The 15,764-nt window shown below is 42.5% G+C and overlaps 2 protein-coding genes across 4 annotated transcripts; one reads left to right on the top strand and one right to left on the bottom strand.

The window, feature by feature from the left end:
- Positions 1-4,318: 4,318 nt before the first annotated feature.
- mau2 (MAU2 sister chromatid cohesion factor) lies at positions 4,319-11,704 on the bottom strand. Of its 2 annotated transcripts, none has more exons than XM_070975152.1 (19): positions 11,432-11,704; positions 11,317-11,334; positions 11,081-11,146; positions 10,823-10,918; positions 10,636-10,730; positions 10,508-10,535; positions 10,246-10,401; positions 9,917-10,063; positions 9,736-9,826; positions 9,543-9,646; positions 9,371-9,448; positions 8,727-8,792; positions 8,458-8,541; positions 8,314-8,363; positions 8,150-8,227; positions 7,742-7,853; positions 7,556-7,646; positions 6,687-6,817; positions 4,319-6,590 (listed from the first exon to the last, which is right to left on the bottom strand). In XM_070975152.1, exons 1-19 carry the CDS (start codon positions 11,663-11,665, stop codon positions 6,516-6,518), a joined length of 1,800 nt encoding a protein of 599 aa, XP_070831253.1. In that variant the 5' UTR covers positions 11,666-11,704; the 3' UTR covers positions 4,319-6,515. The 2 variants fall into 2 exon arrangements, with proteins under 2 accessions (XP_070831253.1, XP_070831254.1); XM_070975153.1 differs by having other exon boundaries at positions 6,687-6,814.
- A 615-nt stretch (positions 11,705-12,319) lies between these two features.
- armc6 (armadillo repeat containing 6) lies at positions 12,320-15,602 on the top strand. 2 transcript variants are annotated; one of them, XM_070974243.1, is made up of 8 exons: positions 12,320-12,398; positions 12,584-12,726; positions 13,186-13,271; positions 13,359-13,929; positions 14,028-14,173; positions 14,269-14,400; positions 14,549-14,686; positions 14,784-15,602. In XM_070974243.1, exons 2-8 carry the CDS (start codon positions 12,606-12,608, stop codon positions 14,994-14,996), a joined length of 1,407 nt encoding a protein of 468 aa, XP_070830344.1. In that variant the 5' UTR covers positions 12,320-12,398; positions 12,584-12,605; the 3' UTR covers positions 14,997-15,602. The 2 variants fall into 2 exon arrangements, with proteins under 2 accessions (XP_070830344.1, XP_070830345.1); XM_070974244.1 differs by lacking the exon at positions 12,320-12,398 and having other exon boundaries at positions 12,471-12,726.
- Positions 15,603-15,764: the final 162 nt, after the last annotated feature.

The raw sequence follows: 15,764 nt of genomic DNA, 5'->3' as shown, positions 1-15,764 counted from the left end.
GTTACTACATCAGAAGTTGCAATATTGCTTCTGTAAAGGATCCAGCTGGCTGTCGCTTTCATGACAAGACCTTCAAAGCATCCCTGTGAACTGAACTCATCTATCTCTCTGTCATCCACAGACACCCCTATAAATGCACTTACACACACAACCATACGGTATGTGTTTGAAATACTGTGATCTAAGAGAAGCACTTGTCCATAAAGACTGAGGTGGGCAGGGGCTGCTATTCTCTAACAGGTGGGGGGGTTGGGGTGTTTGAGTGCTTTGTCAGCGCTTCCCTGCTGTTCTTTAAATGACAAAAAAAGCTCTCTCTAGATGATGCTGCGTCATCAGGTCTGATTGTTTCCATCCTCTCATCCCACCACTCCGTCTCCTGAGGCTACAGATTGACTCGTACAAATGCAATCAAATCTGCGCCAAGGGGCCATCTTCTCATAATCACCCTGCCCAAAGCAAAAATTAAACAAATCCTCACAAACACTCGCCTTTATGAGGAATGGTGGATCTTTCTGTAAATATTGTCGGTGCCGCTGGGGACCCAGGGACAAACAGATGTTACCTCAGTCAGAAATAGCTGTATTAATCTACAGCATTTACATTGTGTGGGGTGTGATGAAGGGTACAAGCTGAAATGAAAAAATAAAAAGACATTAAGTGTCTGTACTAAACTGCATGGCATGTGAAGACGTTTCACTCTGAAACCAAAATGTTAAATCGGCGGTGGCACTAAAAGAAAAGTCACTAAAGTCAGGAGGATTCATCCTCTGGGGAACGGAAGTGTGTGAGCCAAATCTGTAATGAAGATGTGAGACATCTTAAAGGATAAGTGAAAAGTCTAACCTGCCAGTGGCACTAAATTAGGATCTGTCCTCTGGGGAACATGAGTTGCGATCCATCCAGTGGCTTTAAAGACATTTCACCCAAATGCAAAGATGTTAAATCAGTGGTGGCGCAAGAGGAAAAGTCAGGGGGTCACTAAAGTCACTAGGATTCATCCTCTGGGGACCACGACTGTTCAGAAGCTCATGGTGATCCATCCAACGTGCTACAACAACTGACTCACATTGACATCGCTGCACTGCAAGTGTAACTAAAAACGCACACAACTGTTATTTGATGAGCCCGATTCGGGAAAAGATTGAATACATTCAATCTGCGCTTAAACAGAATTTTGAAACTTTGCATGGAGCTATATTTAGAGCAATAACAAGCAAATAGCTGAAAAAGTCAAATGTCAAAAACTCAAATAATGAAAACAATTTTCAGAGAGTTCCCTTCTGGTCAGATTCTGGTTGAATGGGGGCAAACACTGGTTAACAAAAGGTTTAAGATGTCTTTTAATAAGTGTACAGAGGTGGAAAAAACACCTGGCAATGATTACTAAGGACAGTATGTTGAGCCTATAATAAGTGTCAGGCCATGAGAAGGGGTCATAGTCTTCATTTTAAACACATTTTCTGAGGCTGAACTTTGTGATGCTGTGTTGGATTACATAACATTGTCAGGTGGTCCTGTTTCTTTGTCCACCTCCTCTAAACATTTGGTTTTCTAATTGTTTATCCACACAACAATAATACGTGGAAAAAAATAAAACTACAAACTCTACAAATGTGGCAGGACAGAGTCACAGAGTGGGTCCTGTCCAGGTGGAGGGACCAGCTCTGATCAAACGGAGGTAAGGTCAGCCTCTCTGCGCTCCCCGTGTGCAGCAGGCCTAATGGCCGCCCCTTGCAACATGACAGCTTCAACTTAATCCTCATTAAGTACTGTAACAATGCAGGAAGTAGCTGCTGCAGTCACGATTAGACGGGCTCACTATTTGGCAGGAAATGCCTCCTTTCAGCTGCGTCCAAGACACCTAGAGCGTCCCAAAACTTTTCACTTCTCACTGACGCTCCTCCTCTGGTGAAGCAGCGGACATCAGCGGATGACAGAGGAGACAAGAACATTAGAATCTGATTGAATTATGTTCTTTTGAATATCTGAATGGAGATTAAAGAGGTGAGGTCTCGAGGGGGTCTCCACTGAATACCGACGCGCCGCATAATCTAATTTTCACACACACGATTGTGTCCAAAATTTCACAATAAAACGTTTTTTGAAGGTGAATCAAGACAACTAACAATTTAAGTGAACATTCAGCAGTGAGTTTGTCTTCATGTTGCAACAAATATTTTGTCAAAATCGGCTCTTATAGTGGCTGTTTAGGTTCAAGCGTCTTCACAGAGTGCGCATGTTTATCATTTTTATAAATTCAAATCATTTTTTTAAGCTTTCACGTAATTTATGACTCGGATCCTCTTGGCCATTCTCCAACAGGCGGCTGAAAAATAAGGAAAACACATCTTAATCTTAAATATTTTATTATAGAGCCAATTAACGTAATATAAAGCAAATAAACACCTGCTTTTAAAACAACGTAATGGCACAGAGCACTCAGATTCAGCAAAGTGGCATCATTAATTATAACTGCTTTAACCACTTATCCTCCAATAATATACAATTAAGATGATTAATTTTTTTTTTTTTTTTAATTGATCTTGTAAAGACTTCCCAGACTTGTTCTTGTAATTGATTACAGTTTCCATTTTCCAATCAGATTATGTTGGTGTTGGCACATATAATCGGTGTAGTGCAAACGATATGTGTCACTGTCTTTTGCGTCTGTCTGTCTCTTTGTGGCAGGACGCTGCAGGCTCACTGACACCCTGCTGGGTCATCGCAGTCTCTGGTGTGCTTAATCTACCTGCCCTGTGGGTCCACCTCACTGGAGAAGGCAAGTAGCAGATTTTCAGACTGCTGTGAAACATGGTTGAATAAAATACAGGCAAAAATATCACCCTGAATAATCTGTAAAACTGGTCTTTGGCCTGATGGTTTTCTTGTGTTCAAACACCAGACTCCATGTTTTCCATTCAGGACACTGAGGTTTGAATTATTGTAACACATCATCCCCTTTTTTACCCGACGCTTGCCACTCTGAGTGTTTTCCACTGTTCCTCTTTCACTCAAATGTCGTTTCAACTTCCATTTTTTGATTAAAGCTTGGAACAATGTCACAGACAGTTGGATGCCAGTGGTTATGATCTGAAAGATAAAGCCTTTGATGATCCTCATCTTCCCTTTGAATTAGGCAAAGTTTGGTCATGCTCGTCACAGTTTACTCAGTTGTTCTTTGGAGGTCAGCTCCCTTATTCAGAGCGTCTACAGTGCAGTCTGAGAGCATCTGCAGCCACACTTTTTTGTTTTGTGTTTGTTGTGTTGGTTCTGCACTCCAGCTTATTGCATATGAAATGAATGACAATTAAAAGACTCATCACTGCAAGTTTTATTGAATGACAAACCCACACAGTATTTTCTGTGTGTTTTAATATGACAGGACACAGTGCTGTGTCTTTCTTGAGGAAACAATGGAGAATGAACACAACACAGGGATCATAAAACACCAGGGGATAAAATAATCTTAAAAATGTAAAATGGCAAGAGTGCACTTATACAACCCAGCAACGTATTAAAAATTCATAAAGCCTTTCCTATAAAGGAAAGTTTGAAGATGGGATTGATGATATGGCCTGTCTGATCTCAATCGGCAGAGTTTCCACTGCAGTCTGCAGGCTCTGCTCACCTTTGGTCAAAAGCTGGGATCTGGGAGGAATCTCTGGTCAAGCATGAACAGGACAGACATTGAGCAATTCAGCTGACTGTTTTTACGTGGATGCTATCAAGTTTCTGATTGTTAGCTACATTCTACTGTTTCAAACGTCCACGGTTTAGCATTAATGTCTGCACGCCAGAAACGGACTATCCAGATACCTGAACCTTTGCTGTGTGGGGTTTAAGTGCAGATGGTTCTGAAAATGCACTTCACTGTGCATTATCAAGAAAATAAGGTACCGTGATGTAAATTAATGTAGACATCAGAGCGGCAACTTAAGCAAGTAACGTCTGCTCACAGATGTATGAAAATAAATGGAAACAGGGACATTTCTAAAGGAAAATGTTTGATGTGTGCTGTGTGTGTTTTATAGTAAGTGGGCTGGAACATGAAAAAAAACCTCTGGCATGGTTCTTTCAAGTCAGCCCTTTGATTTTATTGTCATTTCAAATCCAATGCAGTACAGAGCGAGCACACCGAAACCATCACTGTTATCCAATCCACCTGTTTTACTTCTTCCACTGTCTGTCATTTCTGCTAAACATGCCATCAGTCATGAGGTGAGCCCTGTTTTATTTAATGTGCAGTGTCATAACTGACATCGAGTCACACTGCAGCACTCTGCAGAGCAGCTGCAAGTCTCAGTAAGAACAACAGTCGTTCTACTTTTGATTTTTTTATTCAGAAAAAGTGACAGAAGTGAAGTTAAATAGTTAAAATGACAATGGAGAAAACAAATTAAACATTCAGTTTTACAACATACTGTAAAATGCAAATACAATCAATCTCATCTATACGGTGTTTTTATTGCAGTTGCAAATGAGCAAACTCAGTAGTTTCTTCTGACATAACAAACACTATCTGTACAGAAATCTGCAACATGTCTTCATGACATAAAACATGTTTAATAAAGTGTAAATAAATCTAAAAAAAACCTCCTACCAGTTATTTGATAATATATCAAATGGTAATGAAAAACAACATTAATTAAAGAAGTTGTTTAAATACAGATCTATACTGCCATCATCTGGAAGCAAGGAGTAAAACAGGGAATGAACAGGAGTGAGAAAAACAATTATTCCAAAATGCTTACCTGGAAAATATAAAAGTGTGAGTTTCATCATGAAACAACATATGTGCAAACAGGTAACAGTCTTATTCTCATTGGTTTCTTGACTCCAAGCAAAATCTGCACAGCATAAAACAGTGACAGTGAAACAGTAAATATCTAAAGGGAAGTGCAGTCGGGCAGCAAATATACTGTATTGCAGTGTCCAAAAATTATTAACATACTTTTTTGATGCATCACAGTCTTTCCCTACTTTTGAACATCAATGAATACCACCGGCTTTGTCAAGTGAGCAGCTGGTTCCAGGCTCAAACAAATCTATCTAAATTGTCTTCCATCTCATGAACATGAGCTGTTCCTCTCTTGCTACATATGCAGCTGTCCACCCAACCACCAGGTACATATCAAACACACCACTACACTATATTAAGATCATTACAGATATATAGTTTGCTGTATATCCAAATGTATCCTAACTAATACTGTGAATCAGAACTGACCAACAAGTGCTTTGAAAAGACACATTGGGTTCATGCACAATAGACTGAGCCTCATCTGACTGTTTGGCTGATGGTTCATTTCAATTTAATGCTAATTTAAGAGTTCTGTCAGCGTTTCTACTTTTCCTACTACTTACTTCAGCCACAATAAAATCACCTCCAAGATGGCCTTGCAAGAGCGAGTTAAGACATTAGCCAAATGAGAGGGACAAATCAGTCAAATTCAAAGGTTCCCTGTGGAGTTCAGGACCTCGTGTTTTTCTACGAGTGGTTCGCTGTTTTGTTCATCTCATGTAGGTGCATGAGGACGCACATGCACTCATGGATCCTACCAATGATGTCACGCTATTTCACTGCTTAATAGATGCTGTTAACACATCGAGATATTCTGTAATGCGCCCGCAAAGGCAGGGAAGAAGAAGGCTACAAGCTAGTAAACATAGATGTAAACAGTGCTGGATTTAAAATCAGCTTTGCAAGTGTTTCATAAGTAAAAGTCAACATGTTCCACACAATGCATTTTGGTGAGTAACACTGAGTGTAAACATTACACTGCAAGAAAAATCCAAAGGGCCCCTTTAATGGAAAAGTTTGACATTTTAGGAAATATGCTTATTTGCTTTCCTGCTATGAGCTAGATGAAGAGGTAGATACCCTCTCATGTCTGTACGGTAAATATGAAGGCACTGCCAACAGCTCGCTAACTTAGCTTAGCACAAAGAATGGAAACAGGGGGAAAGAGCTAGCCTGGCTCTGTCCAAAGGTCAAAAAATCTATGTACCAGAGCCTCTAAAGCCCACACAGACTCACACCAGCGGTTTCCCTGTTTCCAGTCTAACTGGCTGCAGCTTCATGTTGATGGTACAGACGTGACAGTGGTATCAATCTTCTCCTGTAACTCTAAGCAACAAAAAATAATTAACCATATTTCCAAAAATTGAGGTTGTGGTTTTCCTTTTTTTGTTAGCTGGTACAATAAACTACCATAACAACTCCAAAATGTATCATTGTAATAAAAAATGTGCCCATGCAACCTTATGCTTTCCAGAAAATTTAATCACTTAAAATGCAGTCGCGATGCCCCAGTGCCCCCAATAAATGAAGGAAAGCACCGGGTGGAAGTCTGCCAAGTGACACAGTGCAGTCTGTGATTTCATTATCTGGCCTCCTCTTCCTCTTACCCTTTCATCAACGGCTTCTCTTTTTTTTTTCTGTCCATCTTTTCAGGTCATCCTCCCTGCGGTTGCTCTCCCATGTCTCCTTCTCCCTGTCAGGGTGGATTTTGTTCTCACAGCAGGCTGGCCAGGCTGGTAGCAGGTCCATTCTGAGGCTGAAACTGCACAGGGGGGAGGCCGTCCGTCCACTGGAACACAACACATGACACAATAGTTTCTTTGAAAATCCAGGCGGACTGGATGGACTCAGTGTTTGCAGGCTGACTGATTGATGTTGTGCTTACACTGATGAGGTTGTGTTCTGGGAGGCTGCAGGCTGCGATGTGGTCCTGCAGGAGCTGCTGGGAAAAGTTCTGGTGCATCTGAGCTGCCTCGTGGGCGTCCATTGTGTTTCCACAAGCCTTGTTCAGATCTGCTGGGAACAGATCATCGTGAATACTGATGACCACAGCTGCAGTTTTGTGAGCTAACACCAGCCCTTACTTCAAGCCTTGTCCACTATATGTCCACTTTTTATTCGGTTTTGGCTTCATCACGTTGTGGTGCATTGATGCTAAAGCTGAATGAGATTCAGGTATCTCTGCTCTCCTGAATGAAGTGTCAATCAATTACACTGTAAGTTCATTCAACGCCTCGATCAACGCACTGATACTTCACACTCCCCATATGATAATTCCCCATGATTTTGATGACTCAGCTTTTACCTAGACACTCACTATGAAAATAATACTCACAAATCAAATCATTCCTTAAATTATTTAACTTAAATATATTTTGCACAATGATTTCATGTGATTATTCATGATTACTTAACAGTTTATTAATACTGAACACAGGAGATCTGTTGTAGATGTTGATCAGAACCAGATGATGAATCCTCATGTTTTTGGTGACATTTCATTTAGTGCCAACATCAGACCAAAATGTCCAGTGGCACACGAGAAAAATCTAAATCAAATGGGGGAGACTGCATTTAAATTGAGTGAGCACATTTACTTCTCTTTGGTGGAGGCCGTTCAATGTTGGGACACTCCACGAGCTTCCCTCTTGCGCCCCCATCAGGCTAAAATACAAACTGATCTTGTGTTAACCTAATATCAACCTAAACCTAACTTTGACCTCACTGTGAATGAAGGCTGAGGGGCTGATGTACCTTTGAGGAGTGCCGAGGACCAGAGCTGCACAGACATGTCTGGGATCTTGCTGGCCAGCTGCATGGCTGGAACCACCATGTTGTTACTTTCCTGAAGAAAATATGCAACCAGACAAGAAGTCAAGATCATATCTGCAGCGGTGTGTGTGGTCTAATGCAGAGGACACGTGGTGTATATACACTCACCCTGTGGTTGCCCAGGACAAAGAAGATGTGTCCCAGTAGGACGAGCGAGCAGGCAGTCAGCCTATTCAGATCCTCAGCATTAGACATCTTCAGGGTCTCTCTTAGAAATCTTCTGTTGATGCAAGTTTACATGATAAGCTTTCTAAACATAGTGAACATCAAGAATAAATGTCACTTTTTGTTTTGTGACATTTTGGTAATTGTTGAAAACAGTCTGTTAAATGGTCCTGGCTTCATTTCTTGACTTTTCCATCTCTTTAGTTTCTCTCAATTATTCCAGGATGTCTCCTGTTTTTTTTTTGTTTTTTTTAATCTTCCTCCTCAATCCTATCCATCTCTTTCCACCACTCATCCACGCTTAGCCCCAGTAATGCTTCTGTTTTATAACTGACAGTGAGGTGCTCTTACTTGGCCTCGTTGTAACGCCCCTGGAAGAAAGACAGGAGCCCTCTGATGTAAAACGCTGCAGCTCGTAGACAATGAGAGCTGAAGAAGAAGATATGTTATTTTACAATCTGCAAGAAAAAAAAAACATGGGACAAACATAGAGTACACCTTGTATCTGTGGTTACCTGACAGGAAAGTTGTGATCAGGATTAATCCTCTCTAGAAGGCTGTACAGCTGTTGATCAAATACAAAAATTTAGAATCAAACTAAAGAAAAAACATACATACAGATTTGGTTTAAAAGGTGGAGGAAGGAGCAGCTCTCTGACCTCTTGATGTCTGTTGCCTTCCCGGATGTAGACACTGGCCAGGTTGGTCACAATAAATGTCCACAGCTCCTGATGTGTTGTCATCTGAAACAAGAAAGAATATTCAGAAATTTTAATAGAAGAAATTTAATATTCAAAAATGTGAACCTTACAGGAACCAGTACAATCACACCAGTCAGTGGATTCATTTTTGATATCCTTCTGGAGGTCAGAGAGAATCCACAGTCTGCAGGAAACCTGTGACCCAGCAGTGATGATATGAAACTCACCTGCAGGGCAGCAGTGAACTGAGCCTCAGCATTATCCATGCAGTTCACTGAGATACAGTAGAGGCCCTGACAGAAAGAGAGGAAACAGATGTGAGTAGTTCATATCATCAGGGACAGATGCATCTTGTAAACAGCGAGCAGCTACTTTTTTCCTGCAACCTAGAGGAAAACGTCCAACAACCCATGTTGGTAGAATACAAAGTGCAATATAATAACAAACACGTTTACTGTATACTGTATATTCTATGAGGGCAGCACGGTGGCGCAGCAGGCAGTGCGCGTGCCTCACAGCAAGAAGGTTGCCGGTTCGATCCCCGGGCAGGGCCTCTCTGTGCGCAGTTTGCATGTTCTTCCTGTGCATGCGTGGGTTCTCTCCAGGTACTCCGGCTTCCTCCCACAGACCAAAAACATGCTTATTAGGCTAATTGGTGGCTCTAAAATTGCCCCTAGGTGTGTTTGTGCCCTGCGATCAACTGGCGACCGGTCCAGGGTGTACCCCGCCTCTCGCCCGTTGGCTCCGGCCCCCCCGCAACCCCGAAAGGGATAGGTGGTATAGAAAATGGATGGATGGATATTCTATTGGATTCTAGCTGAAAGGCGATGTGCTTCCTTCCTGGTGAGGTGTGTTTTCACTGTGGGCTTACCAGCAGTGTGTGAAGCTGGGCAGCATGGTTCGTAAAGAGCCTGGGAGACTGCTGGCAAAGCTGACAAACCTGAGAAATCTAAAACACAGAGAGGAATCACACAACCTCAAGCCAAAGTCAAAAAAGCGAAGACAGCCTCCAGAGTGCGCTGGTGTTATAGAACCTGTGCTACCTCTTGTAAAGCTGTGGCCTTGTGTCCAGTGACCAGTCGGCACATGATGATATGCTCCAGCAGGATGACTTGGAACGTGGACAGGATGGGACTGCTGTCCAGCACTTTGAACACATACGGGTGGATCAGAGTCGGTTTAACGTCACCGTCATCAAGGGGGAAATAAGCAGTGAGCGTATTCCGGCAAACTTACTCTTTAGCTTCTCCAGCTGCATGAGAGCTTTGTCTGTGTACTTCTGAGCCTTCTCCAGGTAACCCGCCTGCATGGAGTGCATCACCGTCACCTTTTCAACAACAAAACAAGGCAAAACACGATCACATCTTGTGTGTATTTTGAGTGTCTGTGTGTGTGGGTGTGGATGACAAAATCTCACCAGGTACACAAGCACACACATGTGCTCTTTGGGCAGCCAGTGGAACAGAGCTGCTGGATTAGTGGGAAGGATCTCATCATCGTGGAGGGTGGAGATGGTCTGAATACACTGCTGAAGCTGCTTCAGGCACGGCTTCACACTCTTAACCTACACCCAACATACAGTCAAAGACTATTTGTTGCTTTGGGTGTCAGATCTTATGAACGATTTCATGGCATCGCTGTGACACTGGCCATAACAAGCATATTAAGCATTCATTAAGCACCAATTTAAATTAACATTTAATTTGAATGATTTTCTAGTAGTGACACATATGGATACAGCTGTACCTGTCCAGCATCCAGGTAGTGTGTGACCTGCAGCACCAGGAAAAAAACCCTGAGGGACTCCTTCTGAATGGGGTTTCCCTGCCAGTTTTCTACAATGGTCCCACACAGCGTCAGCAGAGGGTGCACTTCGCTCAGCTTCCGCTCCATCAGCAGCAGCTGCGGAGGCACAAACACATGTGCAGTTTACAGAAATGCACAGCGAGAGAGCAACACAAATAACATGTGAAGTGCTGTGATGTAGCTGAGAATGATTTAAGCTTACCATTCCTTTACTTAGCAAAAACAGAGCTCTGCGGGAAAAGAAAAGCACAAACTTAATGTGAGATAATGAACATTAAACCACAGATCCAGCAGCCTCTCATTGTTCAAACACAGATCTGATCCGTGTACCTCGTGTACTCTGAGCCCATGACTCTTGCATACTCTGCTCCGACTCCGAGGAGATCACAGGCCGATACCAAGTCCTTCTCCAGTGCATGTAGTTGCTAAGAAAGAAAGAAAATTTTGCAAGTAAGTGACACACATTTGAAATGAATTTACCAAATATGAATGTGTGCAACACTTGATATTTTCTTACTGCGAGCTGGAAAAGCAGTCGACAGTGCCAATAGGGGGTTTGCTGAGAAATCTGGATGGCCTTCCGCAGCACTGGTTTTGCCGAGTCAACCAAGTTCTTGAAAATAGAAGCCGATAGGTGAGTTACAAGATGGGACAAAACAACCAAGCTGCAACAGGAAGTATATTATTTGACTCTTGCATCTAAGTTATAGCCTGATATGCAACCAGTTTTCTTCACATTATATTGTATTATTACATGATGGCGGGATGAACCTACCTGTTGACAGTAAAACTCTGATAGAATACTTGCTGCTTCAAACTTCACATCTTCAAATTGAGAAATCTGATGTGAATCATGAAGGAACTGTACACCATTATCAGCTATGTTAGTGCCAAGATAAATCCATCACCTCTTTGTAAAACATGTATGTGTGAAATCTACTGATGCTTAGGTAGGTTAACACAGCTTCTCTCAGTCTGCATTCAATTTCACATGATACACATAAAGGATACTTGCTGTGATATGAACCACTGCGAACAGAAGGAGAAAGCAGAGTATTATTGTCAGGACCTCACACTGGTGGACATGTTTCACAGACTGGTACCAGACACCGAGGCTGCTGCTCACCGCTTTCTCCAGGTGACTCTGGGCCAGCTCGCTGTTCTTTGTGTGCCGGTACAGCACCGAGCCCAGCTGGAGGTGAGTCCGGGCCTCGACCCTGGGAGGCGGCTTGAACTGAAACACTGCCTGCAGACAGTGGACGCACAGACGGATCTTCGGCGGACTCGACGTGCGGAAATGTTCTGCAAAGCCCAGCAGGGCTAGGTACCAGGGCTCCGGGGCCTCTGTGCTCGCTGCCATCTTGAGTTGTCCGAAGACAAAACAAGAAAATAAACAAATTTCTCGTCCGCCGAACAGCCGCAGCTGGCCTGTCTTGTGTTTTCTACCCCAATCATACGCATGGATCTGCGCGCTGGCGCCAAGCTAACCAGAGGAATAAAAACGTCCGGTCTGTTTTTCAAAATAAAACGATTGGAGTAACAGTAAGACAAATTTAAGATGCGTTTTCGTGTAATTCAGGAAATTGCAGCGACACAACAGCAACAACAATGATATATTTATAGCTACCCACTTCGAAAAAGGCATAAAAAGTTTACTAGATCACAAAAACGCCTCCTTTATTTTTGAAGGAAATTCGTCAAGATAAAACTTTCCATTAAAAGCGCCAGTGTATGTGCGTATAAGGAATAATCACATAACGCTTACCTCTTTTTGATATGACATGTACAAGCTCCTCCATTTTGCATTTTTTCCACTAGTCTTGACCCCGAGGATGAAACAAAGATATGAAGTCTTTGTCTTCAGGTCAAACGGTCTGTTAGCGGAACTAATGTTGTGAGGTCTATGTCCCAACCGAGAATATGTACGAGTGGGACCGTTTGCGGAATTTACTATTCACTTACAGTGTAACACACAATTCACGCCCCACGCGCATTGTTGAGCACAGAGGGGTACGATAAGTGCGTAAGCCGACAGTGGTTGTCGGCTCATTCATAACAGCGAGCAGGTTGTCTGTAACTGGGCGGCGGTAACAGTTAAGTGATATTTTACACGTTATTTTAGCTTTGCACGTTTCAGCAGCCATATACCGCAACAATAGCAGAAACATAACATCTACTGGCTAACAATAGCTATTACCAGCTGTCTTTGGTAAAACTGAATTAACGCAGCTGATGTTTTTCACGTTTTGACATCACTGTTCATCACACTTCATTTCAGAGTGCACATTAACGTCTGAAAAATGGCAAAGCGGAGGATCACACAGGAGACCTTTGACGCCGCTGTCAGGGAAAACATGGAGGAATTTGAGATGGATCCTGATGAGGCTCTGAGGGAGGCAGTAGAGCAATTTGAGTCTCAAGGTAACGGCTGATTAATGTGCAGTTTTGTTTTGGTTTGTTTTGGCTTATGGATAGCTTGTTTAACCGTGATAACAGAATACAGTCTATATAATATAAACTTCCAGGGAGAATCAGAATGACACAGGTTAAACCTATCAAATGCAATATATCAGCATGTCTATAGATGTTTTACATGTCAAAAAAAGAGAAATCACTGATGGCCAAAGTGCAGATGGTCAAAATCGTGGTCAATAAAACCTAATAAATTATTGATCATGGCAGAGAAATAGTCTGTCGTGACACGTCTCACTGGCGCCATGAGGCCTGATGAGTAATGTCCATACTGGAACAATGCTCTGTTATGTCAGACTGGTAATAGCTGTCCCATGAACACTTGATTCAATTAAAATCTTTAATCTTCTCCGTGTTGTTCTTGATATTTTCTTGTGTGTCAAACCCTAATCTTATGTGTGGATGCAGGTGTGGAGCTCAGTTGTATAGTAAAAGCTGTGCCAGCTGTATCATCTGATGACAAACAAGATGAGCAAACACACGAGGTCTTACAGGTGAGTCTTGACATGTATTGTGAACAGATTGTTCTCATTACAAAAGCAGCACCATCTCACTCTGTACATCTCTTTTTTCACGTGCAGGCCTTGGATTCCCTCCGAATTGGAAAAGACTCTGTCAGTGTTATGGAAGCAACGGCAGACATGAAACGCTTCACTGAGCATTGCTCTCTTGGATTCGCCCAAAGGTACCTGGCTGCCCAAAAAGACGCGTACCCCGTCATCCTGTCTTACTGCAAAAAGAGTTTGGAGGAGCGGGAAGCTGTGTTGACCGCCCTGTCTGCTCTGGCTGCACTGACAGACGGACAGCCGGACTTGTTGGATGCAGAGGGCCAGCAGTTTCTTTTGGATGTTCTCCAGAAGTACCGGGCAGATTCTTCGGTGACGCGTGTAGCCATTCATGCTGTACGTCACTGTTGTTTGAAACACGAACAGAACAGGCAGGATTTGGTAAAAGGTGGCGTCCTGCCTCTGCTGACCGGCGCCACTACACAACACAGCGGATGTGCTGAGCTGGTCAAGGAGGCGTCTGCAGCTCTCAGGGTCATGACCTTTGATGATGATGTCCGGGTTACATTTGGACATGCTCATGAACACGCCAAGATTATTGTTCTGGAGCACAACGGACTGAAGGTTTTAATCGAGGCTGCAAAAGGTAAGATTAGCTGATCACTAGTTCATAATCGCTGGAGCTACTTTATGCTTTTCTAAATCAGACTCTGATCCTTTATTTCTTGTGTTCCTCCCTCACAGCTCACTTTGATAATACTTCTGTTCTGAGTGAGCTTTGTGCAACTTTGTCCCGTCTGGCTGTAAGGAATGAATTCTGTCAAGACATCTGCGATCTGGGAGGATTGAAACTCATGATGACGCTGCTCGCAGACAGCTATGAGTCACCGGTAACCAACTTAAAAACAAGGGATTGTGACACGAACTGATTCAAGACTGAAATTCCATGTTTGTTCTGCTCACTGAACACGTTTTGTCCTTGCAGGAGTTGACTCGACAGGTCCTGAGTGCAATACGAGCCATAGCAGGAAATGATGATGTGAAAGATGCAGTTGTTAATGCTGGTGGAGTCCAACTCATTGTCATTGCAATGAACAGACACATGAGCAACTCTACGGTGAGTTAAACTACACACTCATTGACTGTGAATAGGGTAGATCTAGCATTTACCACAAATTAAGTATATAAACCTTACTATATATTATTTTGGTGGATAAAAATACATTTGAGTCATAAATAAAGATTATGTTCACATTTGGCTGCAGGTGTGTGAGCAGGGCTGTGCATGCCTCTCTGTCCTTGCTTTGCGTAAACCCAACAACTGCAAAGTCATCATGGAGAATGGAGGTGCCTTAGCAGCTGTGCAGGCTATGAAAGCACATACTGATGTGTCCAATGTTCAGGTAATATAAAGCCATTAATAATAAAAATGTTTACTTGAAAAAAACCTGTGACAGTCTGCTAACTCTCCATGTCCCTGTTTTCTGGTCTTACAAACAGAAACAGGCGTGCATGCTGATGAGAAACCTGGTTTCACGTATGCAAAACTACTGCGGACCAATCCTGGAGATGGGAGCAGAGGCCCTCATAGCCCAGGCGCTAAAGACCCACCAAGACTGTGGTGATGTGGGTAAAGCGGCCCTCCGAGATCTAGGATGTCAGGTGGAGCTCCGGGAGCTGTGGACTGGTAAACATGGCAGCCTCACCAACTAGAAGAGAACATTCCTGGACACCTGAATCATGAGGCTGCCTGAAGTGTAATTTTAGGCAAGATGAAATGTTACAATGTTGGCCAAAAGTTTAAGCAGACACCCCTACACACGCTAGACATATTTGTTTAAAGTAACTGATGTGAGCAAGTCACCAGTCCCACACAGCTTTGAGAGGCTGAATATATTTTCCAGTCCTTCTGTCTTTGACAGGTACAAAAAGCTCATTATAGTCCTTTTGTACATGTTTTGCTGCTATTAATATTTTGCTTACAAATTTTCTGATGTCCATTTTTATATCTGTTTCGCATTTATGCTCATGAGAAGTTGGTTTTACATCTGTGTTTTGTATCATGGGTCAGTATAAATGTATTTGCTGCTATGCAAATAGTTGCACTGGTTTGTGCAGAGTCCTTTCCCATGTTGGCAGAGCCAAATTTTAACATGTGTTGACTGCCTTATATGTTTACTACAGCTAAATATTTACTTTTGGTTTTTTTAATTTGTATATACATTACTACACTGAAATCTCAGACATTTAGACCAACCACTGAAAACTTCACTCTGTATATTCTGCATGATTCTGATAAAACTCACTTTTGATGCTTCACCTTTATCTTGCTGTGTGGTTGTGCATAGCTGTCATCATTATAATCAGAACTGGCTTTAACATTAAGTATGTGTGCACATACAGGGAATTTGACACTGCTCTCAATATGCCTGCATAGGAAAAAGGGACATGCATCTTAGCAAGGACAAAAAAGACAAAAAA

This window comes from Chaetodon trifascialis, chromosome 11 (genome assembly GCF_039877785.1).
Source record: "Chaetodon trifascialis isolate fChaTrf1 chromosome 11, fChaTrf1.hap1, whole genome shotgun sequence".
Taxonomy (NCBI): domain Eukaryota; kingdom Metazoa; phylum Chordata; class Actinopteri; order Chaetodontiformes; family Chaetodontidae; genus Chaetodon; species Chaetodon trifascialis.
This window is presented reverse-complemented; position numbering and strand designations above follow the sequence as displayed.